Source organism: Xiphophorus hellerii, chromosome 21 (genome assembly GCF_003331165.1).
Source record: "Xiphophorus hellerii strain 12219 chromosome 21, Xiphophorus_hellerii-4.1, whole genome shotgun sequence".
NCBI lineage: Eukaryota > Metazoa > Chordata > Actinopteri > Cyprinodontiformes > Poeciliidae > Xiphophorus > Xiphophorus hellerii.
Window position 1 is genome coordinate 8131417 of NC_045692.1, and position 15415 is coordinate 8146831.

General features: G+C 40.0%; 1 protein-coding gene across 2 annotated transcripts in view; it reads right to left on the reverse strand.

The window, feature by feature from the left end:
• The window catches only part of mmp16a (matrix metallopeptidase 16a (membrane-inserted)), a 77189-nt gene extending 62087 nt beyond the window's left edge, over positions 1–15102 (reverse strand). For both annotated transcript variants that reach the window (XM_032551206.1, XM_032551205.1), the window contains exon 1: positions 14507–15102. In XM_032551206.1, coding sequence (XP_032407097.1) covers positions 14507–14632 — 126 coding nt within the window. In that variant the 5' untranslated portion in view covers positions 14633–15102. The remainder of the gene's footprint in view (positions 1–14506) is intronic.
• Positions 15103–15415: the final 313 nt, after the last annotated feature.

Sequence of the window (15415 nt, forward strand, 5' to 3'; positions counted from 1 at the left end):
CTATAAGCACACCAATCAAGAGCACTTTTGTGGTAAATAAAACAGCTAAAAGTCAGAACGCGTCATTTTCTTGTTCTGACTTTTAGCTGAATGAGAAGGCCTAAAGCATGCTATGTTTTACACTTTTACATATGAAAAAGCGAAGAAAAAAAAAATGGAAAGTTGTCAAAGTTGAAATCAGAAGAACAGTCATCATCCAAAATTGGAAGCCGGTAGTCGGTGGTAGAGATGTGAATCTTCCAGTGTCCAGCGATTTGATTTGATTTGATTTTTAGGGGCACAATTAAATTCAGAAACAATTTTTGATTCAGAAACCAACTTTTCAATTCAAATGCTCCAGAAATTCTCTTTAAATTATGTGACAGACGAGAGTAAAAGACTATCTAAACAAATAGAACATTTACTTAAAGCAATTCTGTAAGGTTCCATCAACTTTTATTGAAGCAAAAATAGAATAAATATTCTGTAACTTAAGTTGCCAGTACAAGATTAGTTTAAGTGCCTGGATTTATTACTCAAAATATAATTTTACCAAAAATTAAGAAAACTAAAATCAATTTTTGAACATTTTGAATCGATTTGGAATTCCCAGCCTAGGAATTGCGATTCTCTAAATAATGAATCTTTTTTTCAGCACCTCTAGTTGGTAGCACTGTTTACTCGTAGCAAGAAGGTTCTCAATTCAAATCCTAACTGGGGATCTGTCAGGATGTTTTTCCTGCAGGAAAACTTAAAACATGCACGCAGTAGCTGTGCCTTCAGAGCCAGACTCTCCAAAGCTCAAATGAGAGAATCAAAGAGAATCGTTGCTGAATGCTTAAACGTGCTGACATAGTGCAAAATTTCAAAGATTAAATCTTAGCCTTTAATCTTTTCATCCTTCATTATGACAAAGATTATAGGTCACGCAACTAGTTTTACTTTTTTTACCATCCTGTGACCACTTTAGGAGTCCACAAAGCGCACATCACATTGTCAACACCTTAATCCATCCCAACATGATAACGACAACCTAAGTTTCCATGTTGCTATAGTCTTATTGAATAAGAGAAGACCACTTTGTGCAGTCAGAGAGCGTTTCTTCCGTCTTTTCAGTATCCAGTCACTTCTTATCCGTTTCTGTTTTCCTCCTAAATCCTTCCTTCTCTGCTGCCCACCTGTCATGCTCATCGATTCACTCTTTCATACAGTGATCTATGGCTGCCGGCATTCTGCAGATGTGAGGATTCCTGAGGCTCCGGCTCGACAGCCTCATTCATTCGATCCGACAGAAATTCCTCCCCGTCCTCAGTCTGCAAATGGATGGAAATGAGAGCGAGGGAGAAAGGGGGGAGAGAGCGAGAGCGAGAGCGAGAGCTTGTGGAGCTCGTTCTGTGTTGGACTCCTTGGAAATGCATTAACCCTCCTGTTATGTTCGTTTCTAGGGTACAGCAAAAATGTTCGTGGGTCAATTTGACCCGGAACATAACAGGAGGGTTAACAGTGACTGTAAATGGGGAAAACATAAAGGCTGGGAAGGGGGTTACCACTGCAGGAACTTTAAATCTAAACACATTAAAAGTACGCTAATTAATCCAACAAAGTCCAGAAAACGACTATAGATCCTCTCTATGCAATTAAATCGTATTATTTTAAGAGGTCTGGGCGCACTGTGAGCGCAGAAAAAAAAGTGTTTAATGAGTTTGAACTTCTGCAGATACTCAGCTACTGTTGAAGAGAAGAGAAAGAGTCCAACAATGATGCTCCGATAAACACGAAACTCCTGGAAATGTATCCTCACCTACTTTAGGGGGTCTCTGCACTTCATTTCACTTCCCCTCCAAATGGATTTCCCTTACAGACTAATATATGAGAGGAATCTAGTCTGAGATCACATACACCCACACTTTGTTTCTTAGGGCGCTCTTGCAGCTTTATTTCAAAAACTGTACAGCTACTACACACACGAGTACTTAAACTGAACGCATATCTGTCGAAAAATACAATTGATATTTTCCCCAAACCTATTCTCCAAATCTTAAACATCGTTTGTGCAGTGAAATAAAAAGTAAAACCAGAGTCAGCATAAGACTAAGCTGCTGCAGGTTAACCCAAGATGGTGACATAAGAACTAGGGCATGAAAGTGACTCAGACGACTTGTCCTTCCACCGATGCCTCACACCGCTACTGAACCGAGGCAAACTTCAAGCCCTCACATCCCATGGTCCCTCTCTATCAGTAAAGCTGGTTGGCCGCACCGGACAAATAGAAGGCAACCCGATTAGCTGAAGTGTGCCACAAAAAAAAGGGGGACCTACTTGTAAGGCGGCCTGATCCGCTTTATTATGAATGAGATGCGAGTCAGGAAGCCTGGTCAGCATGGCAACGCGCAGACAACATGTGGTAGCTGGAAGTCATTGTCATTTGTGACCAATCAGCTGATAAGACCTCAAGTCACCTCGAGTTACAAGGGACCACATGTGTGTTAATAGTTCATGGTGAGTCAGGGGCATGAGTGCGGTCTCAGGTCAGGACGGAGTGACATCAGGGGAAAGATCATATGACGTCTTCAGGCAGGAAAGCATTATGTATGATACCTCAGTGTTGCTGTATTGCTGTGTGGCATAAAAGCACATTATAGAGTAATTTGCAGGTTCAAAAACCTAAATTAAAGGAGTGGTATTATGTATTTTCCAACAAAGTAAAGCCATTTTTAATTAAGTAACTTTGTCCTCTTTAATTGTTATGAAAATGCTGCATATATGACTTTGACTTTATAATTTAACGCATTGCAATTGAGCCTCTGTCTCTTTAAGGAACTTTCCAAATATGTTGTCGATCAGGGAATATCAGTAGAACATGATGTAAAGCGATTTTACACAATACTGCCCCTTTGAGGAAATGGTGACTAGAAAAAATATTTGTCCATAGGGACACAGCATCCTGTTTTTTGTTACTTACAATTATGAAAGTTTAAAGGCCCAACAAGAAATCGTTAAGTGACAATTTTTAGCTGAAGTGGTCATGACCGACAATTCACTGGTGAAAAACAAGAAAATTTCTATTTCTGATCAGTAAATTGACTTAAGCACTATAAGGAATCACTAAAAACACTCAACAGTATGCATATTGTAACAGAGTGAAGAATTTTAAGTATAATTATAATGTTTTCATGTCCACATTTCTTCGAGGATGCGGACGAGTGGGAGAAAACATAACTTTTCCAGCAGAAAGGAAGGAAAGAAATTTATTACAGTGAACTATTCCTGTTTGGCCAGGAATCTTTGTCTGTCTTGGAACACCATGGATTCAGGAGTTTGTCAGCCCTTTTGGAAACTCAGAGTTAAGGTAATGGAACTTAATTCTCTAGGGAGAACCTAAACGGGTTTGTTAGTGCACCTGACACCAGCTGATGCATTACTCTTAGCAGCATGGTACAGCACCGACTACCGAGCGAGGTAGATACGCCGCCTGAAGGTTTCAAACTGCCAACAGTTTCCACCACAGGCTTGTACTAATCAGTCACGTTGAATACACCTACTGAAAGTCCCTCCACTTTTTTTATTCGGGTCATCTATTCAGTGATGGATTTCTGTCTATGCAGGAATGCTGACGGGAAGTAGTTAGCTCCCTGATAGGAGATAAATTCAGGTGGAAGACTTTGCGCCGAGTCTTTTTTATTCCTCAAAAATAGGTCAACCAATTACTCAAAGGTCTATTCGGCCATTACTGGTTAAGCACATTCAGTCATTTGATACATTAAGCATTCATCTAGCAGCGATATGACATTAAATGTCCAGTGATTCTGCTCCCCATTAACCTTCCTATCACACCACAGGTGGTAACGGGAAAAAAAACAACAACAAAAAAAGCTCCTCTGTTTGTCCGGTAACAGATTTGAGACGGAGCGCTGTGAAACAACGGTGTTTTTTTTTTTTTTCCAGGCACAGGTGAACGGTCGCAACGTGATCCCCCGTCCTCCAGGGGTTGCTCCGCCGCCTCTGACCGGCCTGAATTATTTATCCGGTACACGCCAGACCGCTGGAGAGTGTGCCAGGGTCGTCAAGGCAACCGCTGCCGTTTTTTTTTTGTTTTTTTTTCTTGCCCACACCGATAAACTACAAACCCACACAGACACATGCATGCATTAATTCAAGCTGCTGTACTTAAATTCATACTATAGAATTTCAACAGAAAAAATTTTTTAAAAAAAGACTTTTAATGAGACACAAACCGTGGTGTGGACCTCGTGGCCTCTGACGGGGTGTGATTATTGCAGAGGCTGAGCAGGGCATTGCTGCATCTTAAGCCCCGGGCGCCTACAGATTCACAAACACACACATTTGTTTTATGCATGCCATGTCTGCTATCTCGGTGGCCCCATTAGGATAAAATGCCACAAAAATGTCACCCAAAAATGTCACGGTGTGATCATACATACTGAATAGCGACTCTACAGTAGACGGTCTTTGGAGGTTTTAGGGGCCTAAAATAGAGATCAGAACCTTGTGGCCAATCTCTAGAGCTGAGAATGTTTTGATTTCGTTATAGGAATATTAATAAAGATAAAAGATATAAGAACAGTCTTGAAGTTATATATTTTTTAGTTTTTTGGCTCTTAATGTTATTCCACCTTGATCTTTGACAACCGGATTGCAAAACAAAGCTACAATGATTGCAATGTTGACATTCTAAGCTTTCGCTTTCCCTATGTTAGTTGTTAGCAATAATAAATTAACAATCTCTGTTTTCTCTTTTCTAGAGAAACTTTGCTTTCTAATCCTGACGATAACTGTGAAGCAACCCGAACATTGCAGACATTTAAAGATCCAGGATATTCCATGACAAAGATTGAAGTACAAAAAAATATGAGCTCTGATCGCCTTTGCTGTTATCGGCGGTCTTGCTCTCTCCCGCTTTCTCACAGCCTGATTAAATCAAAGTGATGCATCAACAGTAAGGGTGGGAATCTTTAGACATTTAGTGTTTCAAATTCATAAGGCTGACAGACAACTAAATCTACATCTATTATGCAGACCAATTTATTTTAGTTAGCCATGCTTTGCATGGGTAGCTAAATTAAAATTCATTTTGTAATCTGTTATTCCTCCGGTACATTCTTTTATAGTTTATTTATAATTACAGACAAGGGTCTCACAGTGATTGCTGATGTTTGGTGCACACATGAAGTTAGATGTGCTGCATCACAAAACATGCAGCTGTTTTTACAAAGATCTGCAGGCATTTTCTAACTATTTCACCTTCATTTAAAGATCTCAGGATTTTTTGTATTCTGAACATGAAAGCCCTGGCTCGCAAGTACTAAATAAATCATTTGTCACAAAACTTGCAAGAAACAGAATTCGCTACCCCTGTTCTATTTTAAGGAAAACTTTGACATCACTGCTTGATAATCCCGTAAGCTCACAGATAGATTTAGCTGGTTTTTTTCTTCATCTATTGTAATATTTGTAATACTGTCTCTCATGTTTATTTCAGAATAGTCCAGCTTAGTTTTTCACAGCATGCATATGGTGTGCCATCTTGCCCAGAGGATGATGGTTGCATTACTTGTTCAATCATCTCCCAGTTACTCTGTCGTGTTACATTGAAGCACTTCAGAGGTCTGCTTGTTGCATCACTTAATATTTGAATATAAATTAACATCAACATAATGGAGTAATCAGTCCATAGTACAATATTAGCTTACATTTCTGTATTTCTTTGACATCACTGAGACTGAAAGTAGCTAACTGGGATTTGGACAAAAGACGGAGTTTCTGACTGGACAGTCACCTGTCAAGGCCAATAAAGCAAAAGAAACTGTACTGGTCACCATCGTTGTTGGTGCATCTCCAACTTACAGCAACGTGAAAAAAACAGTCAAATAATTCTCGACTAAGGCAAGGCATCAACTTGACGGTTTTATGACGACTGTTGTAGTTATTAAATTTGAAGTTATGGAAAGAACAGCTTGCAACAGTTCACCGTGACTCATAAAACGCTGCGTGTAAAAGAATCCGCACACACTCATACTTGTGCTTTAGTATTTCTTCCAGAGGCTAAATTTACAGCCCCGCATAGGACGTGGGGCGTCCTATGCGGCAATGCGTAACATTGCGATCATCAGTCATATTAAAGATTTAACACCCCGGCAAGCTGTGACCAAAGACATGTCTCGGAAGAGGAGAGAACGTCTGTTCACCCACAGAAAGGAGGACATGAAAGAATACATAACAGTAACAAGTGCTGAGGAGTGTCAGGTTGTGCTGAGGAATGTTTTAGGTCAGTGAAGGTGTTGTTGTATTTGTATCTGGGTGAACAGACTGACACAGACACCCCAGTGGTCCAGAAATCTGTTATCCTACCAAAGCCAAATGACGCAATCCACATGAGTGCTCAAAGACGAGACACGCCGATAAAAATACACCAATACGTGCGCCTACGAGTTCTCAGACACTGCCAGTTAAGCGCCTTCCTATATTCTGCACCGTCTGTGTGGAGAAATATAGCTAAAGGCAAACGACAGCAGCAAACTAATGTATTTACTTTGTTTAAGATGAGAAAATCCAAGAATATAACTTCATGCAAATAAAAAGCCCAGTTGCATTTGTGATTGATGGGATACAAAGGCAAACCTAATCGCTTTTACATTAACTGCCTTGGGAGTGAGGGGGGGGAGAGCCCCAGCTGCACAGGAAGTGATGCATTTTCAATTTTGGGCTATTTTGCTGAATTGTGTAGAGTAGATAAGTAGTTAATACCAATGCCGATAACCACCGTGCCGCAGGGAGGGAACAAAACATTCAAACTTCATTAACAGAAAGTTCAAGGGAAACACACTGGAGCACAGAAGTACACTGACTGACTGCCAAGCAATTTCTGGGAAATGGCACAGCAAAAACACACAGCGGGCGAACACCTATCATTAAAAATAGCATGCGAGATCTATTAGCCCAGTTATCTGTTTTAGGTAGTTATAATCCAGTCTGAATTAAAGCGTCTAGTGACCTGCAGGACTGCTGCGGCTGCACGCAAGCAAGTGAACTCGCCCACCCTTCCAACCGACACATGCTCGAGACATTAAGAGGAAATCCCCAGAAGCTGGAGAACCCACACGCGTTTCAAAGACACTCACACACGCGCGCTGCTTCACATTAGTCGCTTTCGAACGTTCAGGTGCCACTTCAGAGGCTGAACATGCCGACTGGGAAGACAAGCTGAGACGGTGATGAAAATGCTGCCATTTCTCACGTGATGTCCACAGCCCCGTGTCACGCGCCACAAAGACTCCCAAAAGCAAAGTGTTTTTCAGGATATTTCCAGCTTGTAAAAGTACAGTGTGTTTAATAGACACAGCTTTGACAGATATCCCAGCCAAAGTCATAACAAGTAAATACGCCAATAATTTTTATACTAAGCCTTGAATAATATATAGCTCTGTCTAAAATTTGCAAGTTCACTCATTTACTTGTTGTTCTTTCTTTTATTAGTTCACTAAAATTCATTGTCAACATCTTTTATGAAGCTTACTACTTACTGTAGGATGGTGTTATGTTGGGTAGCAACACCTGACTACAAATTTAATTCACTTTGTTATCAAGTAATGCATTTTTCATAACTCAAGCATGTATTATATTATGTACTGATTTTAAGAGTCTTAAATTTAATGAATACATTTGCAGAAACTCTGGAGTTAGTCGCACAATAAAATTAAAAATATATCATCTGACCATGTAACAAGGTTTCCCCCAGAGCACTAGCTAAGCTCGGTTGTTGGGCGCTAGGGCTGTCGAGTTAAAAAAAAAAATTAAGTTAGAGGAAATTTGAAAATATCACTTGATAATTATGTGTTATTGAAAGATTGGAAGATTAATACCTGAACACCAACTAGAAAGCTTTAAAAAAATGCAAACATTTTAAAAATATTTTTTTTAAATGAGCAGTGCTTAGCCTGGTGGGGACACAAGTAAAGCCTTGTGACCCGCCAGGCTTATAATACACTGGGGGAAACCCTGATGTAACTACCTTTGTGTTTGTTCCTATTTCAATTACGGCTTTAAATACTCTTGAAAACGCCTCAACTCTCAGGTATAATTGAACTTAGTGATATATTATTATTATTATTATTATCTGAGGATTGTATTATACTCTGTTTCTTTTTTTATACAACTTATCTACATTTGGGTTAATTGACACTCATGAAATAGGGCAGATCATGACTCATGGTCAAAATGACAATTCTTACATCTCTAGTTCAGGTAAACTATATTTACTGAAATGTAATGATTCCATTCTGTAGAATATTAGTAAAGAAAATTACTTTCAATTTGTCAAAATAGCTACAAAATAATCCACCTGAAAATACAAATCAGTATAAAGATGGTGCAAAAGCTCCTGTAGCAGACAACTCACGTTTTTGCATATGGGACCAAAACTGAAAATGTCCAACATAGAGAAAAAAAACAAGGCCAGGATTATGACCTGTTTTTTTTTTTTAAGAAAAGTCATCAGTCAATGTTTTCCTCTCTTTTAGACTCAAAAAGACAACTAACAAAGCCACTTACTGAAGATTTTAATTCACCCAATAACTGAAAGGTTTGTCTCAACACAGCAGACACCTCAGCATTATCTCATTTTGTGTTGTGTTTCGCCCATCATGGAAACGATCTTCAAGATTTACATGGAGAAAACGATTACCAGCGACTCATGAGCAAAGTTTACCTGAACCATAAATTCACTCATGCATTCATCTGAGACAAGATGTGTCAACAGATGGGAGAACAATTTCGCACTCTCTTTGTTGTACAGCAGATTATCTCTGACTAAGCAACTCCGCTCAGTCTCTGGTGAGCACAGAGGCATGACTCAAGCGCTTAATGTTAGTCAGAGCACAGCACTGCACCTGATGCCTCTGTGAGTAGAATCAAGCCGGTGCGATGCTCAGGAGGCTTTGACATGTCTACAATGTGTTCCTTGAGCAATGCTTCATCAGCAAGACAAACAAAAGACGAATCTAGGTGGATCAAATGTGAACAAATCTTAATTGTACAAATAACTGAATTAGTAAAGCAGTGAATTATGTTTCTTTTCTGTAAGCAAATGTAGGCTAACCATGAACTAATTTACCTTGATTTAATAAGGAAAACCAAGGTCTTAAAAAAAGGTATGGTATCAAAAACTGCAAAAGAAATGTGTCTAAAAGTTTTAATCTTAATCCAGAGAAACGAGTGGAGTGAGCAGTTTTCTCCAGCTGTGTACACTTGCCCTTCCCCCACCCGTTGCTTAGCTACATTTTAGCACCAAGATGCACAGAGAAATTATCTTGTAGTTTGAAGTCCATCCTCTCTTGGGAACATGTTGGCAAATTAGCAAAGTACCAAAATAACCCGCATCCATCTTCAAACAATACCAGACTGAACGTTTTACTGTAAATTAGCTTCGTTTTATTCTTTTGAGATTTCAACATCTGCCAAAATGACATGCAGGATTTAGAAATGCTAGCAGACTAAAAGAAAAGGTCTACTTTCTTTATGAATAAATCACATAAAGACTGATGTCTGCAGCGACTAACCATGCTAACTGCTAATACAAGATGCTAATGTCAAACAATGTAAATGATATACTAACAATGTTTTACCTTTCTTTGACGATAAGTAAAACAACATTTTTAAATAACTGCTTGTTCACACTGTGAAATTGTCTCCTTGTCTATAAATTAATATGATTAATATTAATCAATGTTCACAGGAGGGCCATAATTTAATGTCGCTTAATTGTAATTGTCAACGAGAAGTTGGGATTAGCTATCAGTAGGAAAGCACCAATATTGATATCTGACAATAACATTGTTGTTATGGCTAATATCTAATATTAAATGACTTTATATACAGTATATCTATATCTATGTACAGGTTGACCACACCACTTGCATTGCTTCTCTGATTCAGTTAAACACCTCATAATCCTGTGCTGCATCACTAACACTGACTGAAAAAATTCTCACATGACCAACCAAAACCCTTCCTCCTCCCAAAACACATAAAATAAATAGCAACAAGATGGAAATAAACATTGGTTGTTAAAATCAGTCCAGTTTTACTTATTGGACCAATACCAATATGCTAAAAAAAAAAACAGGCTAACATGAAGCCCTTAAAATCTGTATGGGCAGGTCAGAAACTGGTCACAGAAATCTAATGGGTCCAACTCAACATGAAACAATAATATAAGAATGTCATACTATCTTTTCCCATTTTAGTTGGTTGCTATGCCAACTGAAATTGCAAAAACGAAACCCTAATTTAAATGGACCGTATACTAGCATTGGTTGTTACATCACATTTTCAAAGTTCTTCAGGGGGAAAACAATTGGATAACCAGCAGCTCATAACGATTCAAAGCACAGACGGACAGAGATATAGTGTTAATTTAAGTGTTAGAAGTTGGTACAAATTACCATTTTATCACTCCCTGGCAAGCTGCATGTGCTGTAAAATGTAATCCAAGAGAAGAGAAAAGGGGAAAACAATGAGAGGAGTGTGGCATTCTACATTAATTAGTCCACAAAGCTGTCATTGAAGCTGCCACTCAAAGAGGTAATGTTTTCTAAAAGACAGCAGCCTGCCCAGCGATTACAGGGCAGTGGCAAGATGAACTTAAACCACTCCTGTTATTTGGAGGAAATACTCACCTCTGCCTGCATTATTACCCTCTACAACCTGTGCTAGAGGTATGGGAGACAAACACGTCTATCCTCGCCGTCATAACAAGTGCAGAAAGCGGCTCCGGTGAAACTAGCTGAGTTTCCACCGTTTTCCTTTTTTTTTTTCTTGTTTGTTTACAAGCCTCCAGACGGACAGGAAGACAAGTCATTCCTAACTACCTGAAGCTAAGCTCTGCAAAAATGCATTAAAATAATGAGACAATGCAAATGCACAAATCAAGCTTTTTTTTTTCTCCGAAGAGTTTTTGCAGCGCTAGTGGCTCGTATTTTTTTCCACAGTAGGCAGACAGGAAGGTCGTCAGGACCGGGAGTCGAACCCGCGACGTCTGCGTCGAGGACTAAGGCCTCCAAACGTGGGGCGTGCTAACCCCCTGCGCCACCACAGCACGCCCCACAAATCAAGCTTTTGTTTGCCAAACACCTAATTCCAGTTTACTGTATGTTAGCATATTGACAAAAAAAAAGTGTCATTCATATCTAAATGAGAAATTAGCAGAATTACATAACAAGAGGACCAGATTGGTCAGTGAAGAATATGTTACTTTTCTGATGCATTCCTGGATGAAATATCAAATGTTTATTAGAATCAGGAGTGAGGGATTCACAGGTAGATTACTTTTACGCTGGAGTATTATTTACTTAAAGCACCTTATTGTTCTATTAAACTATAGAGAAAATATGCATGCAGATGCTTTACATGTATAGAAAAAAAAATCATATTATAATATCATCCATAATTCCCTAATTGGCTCTGATTCAAGTAGGAAATTATGGTGCATCTCCAATTTTCATGCTCTGATTTTGCCAGATTGTAGCTATATTATTGTTTATTTTTGTGTCGTTTTTTTTTCTTTTTGAGCCAATGTTAAAAAAATGTCTTCACACCTGAAATCCCCAAGGTGGCAGATAATGAACTTTACATGTCTGCTAGTGTGTTGTCGTTTGTTTTTTTTTTTTGGATGGGACAGAAAGGAGTTTAAAAAAAAAACAAGGTCCACATGTGTGGAAGCTTTGCATCATGTTGTGATGTCAGGAAGCTCAGGGATATCAAACTACTGAAACCGTATTTATTCAACAGGGCAGCATAAATACTCCGACAAACACGTGCTCAGCGGTTTCTTTACAAGACGCAATCAGTGTCGTTCAGTATTGGGATAGTCTTGCTTGTTCGCTCGCAGAAACACACAGTTCTCAAATATCTTCCTTTGTTCATATGGAAACACATAGCTCCTTTGTCTCTGACTAGATGCATAATTCACAAGGACATACGCACGCTCAAGTCATACGGGGGCTGTACACTGCTTTGCTATATGTTTGAGATTTCTAAGCAACAAGTCGCAGAATCATGGCCGTGTTCCCACTAAAGCATTTCAAGGATGCAAAGGCTTGTTGGAGGACAATAAAATTCGAAGAGGATGGCAGAGTAGAAGGGAATGCTCTAAACCACCACAACAATGTTAATGTGAAAATGACACTTTTTATTACATTGTGAATTGTGTTGTGCAGTGAAGAAATTTGGGTTAAATATCACAGAAAAAGACGACTTTTTCTCCTTCAACATAAGACAGAGAAATCTCTGTCAAACAGCAGCTCAGTCCAAAATCAGTTTCCAAGAATTATGAACGACTCTCGTTCCAAATGAAGCCTGAATCTGTTGCCAAAGAGAGCTGGTTCACAAAGCTTGTGGACATGTGACCGCGAAGCTTGAATGGCCTTCGGTAAACAACATGCCCGGACGATCTCGTGTGGTGTTCAGATGATCGATGAGATGATTTACTCTTAAAAAGTTGGATGTGAAGCGGGCAGATCAGGCTTTCTCCTAAAATCTCATGGAAGTGCCCTTTGCTTTAGTCTCCAGAGATCTCTTTCTGCTGAGCACATATAGTGGGAGGCTGAAAAAACACAAACATCTGGCATCCATCCAGCTCAAACATTTGCTCCAGTGACCTTTGTGAGGTCTTTGCTGATGTTGAAATCGCTAAGTTGTGCCTCTTTCACATGAGGCCGGTCAGAACGGGAGTTTCCATTCTTGAACATGACATGAACCACCAAGATATCTCAAACTGGACAGGTTTTTGTCTTGAATGATCTTTCTGTAAAGATCAATACCTCTTAGGCTGTATGACAAGTAGGGTTTTATCTTGTACATATGTTGCTGATTTCATCATTCTCTTACAGCATGTGGGAGTTGCACTAGTTCTACTCTAAAGTATGGCAATCTGTTTAACCCCCAAACAAAGAGTGCTGAATGCACTAACTAGGACAAATCCTTCTTTATATTCAGCTGACAAAGACTTAAAAGTGGTGAGCAAAGTACAGTACACCGGTCTCATCATAAGCAGTGATGTATGCGATGATGGCAGCGTGCAAAGGCAGTGCTGCAGGTTCTGCAGGCGAGCTCATATGTTGCCACTTAAATTTTACATGTGCAGGTAATGTCACAGTAGCTGCGTTTTACAGCCTATTGTGCTTCCTTTTCACACAGCTCACTTGTAGCAATTACAAAGCCAAAATGACAAAACATCCAGCTGGCTTTTTACAACGCGTTAAAATTGAAATGTTTGACACGAAGGAGACGCATTCAGTTAAAACAGAGATGCAGCAATTCTTCCCTCTTGCTGCTCAAATAAGTGAATGCAGTGATTTATTTATTATTCTCTTGATTTTTGATGAACAGGAGGAAAAATGTAGAATAGCTCTAGAAGCTCCAGAGTTCTCAGGAGCTTCTTGGACATTTCTGCAATTCTGCTTTAAATAGAATAACACAAGCACAGCAAGCTGGTAATTTGTACATTTGGCGATCCGCTCAGATCGCCAGCCTGCAGCCCGCTGCTTTACAGACATGTCACTTGTCGTTTGTAGTTTTAAAACAGCCTTACTTTATAAAAGTGATGGGTGGGGCTCGTTGTGTTTTCACAACACTACTGTCTGTGTTTGTGGCAACAACAAAATCCTTCCAAACACCCACAGTCTTCTTGTCTTCCTTGTAAAAGATGGGGGGGAAAAAGCTGCCTTCTTTCAGCCAGCCGAGTGGCAATGTGCAGGGGGGCAAGCAGTTAGAGAAAAAAATCCCATCACTTTTTGATGGGAGTTCAGATTTGTTAGAAGGGAAACTATCGGAAGGTAAGGGTTGTAAAAAGACAATGTAACTTCTATAGCCTCTTGTACCTTGATATGGGTACCTGACACCTGCCTGCTTTCACATTGACGTACACTAAAGAGATAAATCTGGTGATTACATCATATACAAATGAAAAACACATCATAACAAAGAAAGGATACGACAGAAAATATTAGCTAACATCAAATTATAACTTTCTAAAGCCTTGGCATACCTAAATACCAGCAACCTATCAATACCTTGTCTAGTAAAAGATGCCATGTTTAACCTGTGGCGCTTACGCGGGTTGCTTTATTTCATTTTATCTCGTGCACATGAGGGGCATTGTGTATTAATGAACATGTTGAACAACACAACGCAACAGCAGCCAAGGTTTCTCTTAGCCTTTCTTCTATCGTTTATTTTCTTGGGTTTTTTTTTTATGCCTATACACATAGAGGGCGATTTGATCAAGTAGAGCTACAAACCAGTTGGGCTTTTCACAAAGACGCTGTTGTTATTGTGGGAACAGGAGCTACACTCCGCCTGTAATACTTTTTTCGTTTGCTGTTATTATAGGGATAATACAGCCGCACAAAGGAGCAGGCGCGTTTCTTCGTAGGTAGAGATGCTGTATTTTTATTTTTTTTTTGCTTTTTTAAAATATATATATATAAATAGATACCGGTCCGGTTCTTACCTCCACGCTGAACGGCTGCTCCTCTCCGTTCACGGCACATAAAATCCACAGCAACAACTGCAAGCATAACGTCCCCATACAGCGACTATTAAGACATCTCCTGCTGCGGAGAGCCAATAAAACCATAGTGAAGCCCGTCGTTGTTGTTGTAGCTCTCTGTCCGTGCTCAGCTTTATTCACAGTCTATGCACACACACACACGCGCGCGCGGCAGCAAATCCTAGACGTTTAGCAGCAACATCGCGGGTGTCTCCTTGCTTTTCTTCTCTTGGCGGGGCTGAAATTAAAGCTGGAGGAGATGTTTGAGATGGGAGAGAGAGAGAGAGAGAGAGAAACGGGAGAAGAAGCGGGTGCGTGCGGCGCGCTCTCCTCCTCCTCTTCCTCGGCTGCGTTTCTTTTTTTTTTTTCTTCTTTTTTTTTTTTTCAGGGAGGAGGTTTTCCCCCGGAGGAGCGGTCACCTGTCAGCAGCCTCCCGGTGCAGCGGTCCCCGGGTCGGTCCTCCGTCGCAGCGGCCGTTGTTCCAGGCGGACGCCACCAGCTCGTTCTCTGTAGGCGCGCGGCATAGCTGCCCGTTTTCAACTGCGAGTCCAATCGATTGCGCATGTGCGCACTGGCACCACTCAGCTAACCCTCCCTCTCCATCCCTTCTCCAGCCAGTCTCCAATAAAAACAACTCGCATCCCGGCAGCTCTCTTTGCCATGTTTGACACAAGCTGAACACTTGCAGCCTTTTTTTTTTTTTTCCAGTTTCTACTGTACTCCATTTGAATGTAAATAAACACTTATATAACCTCACAATACTTAGTGGAGTTTCGGTTTGTGTCTTTTCCCCCCCAAGATGACAAGAACCATTGTTATAATTGTTGTACTAACAAAATAAATACACAAATAAAACACTGCCGCTACTTT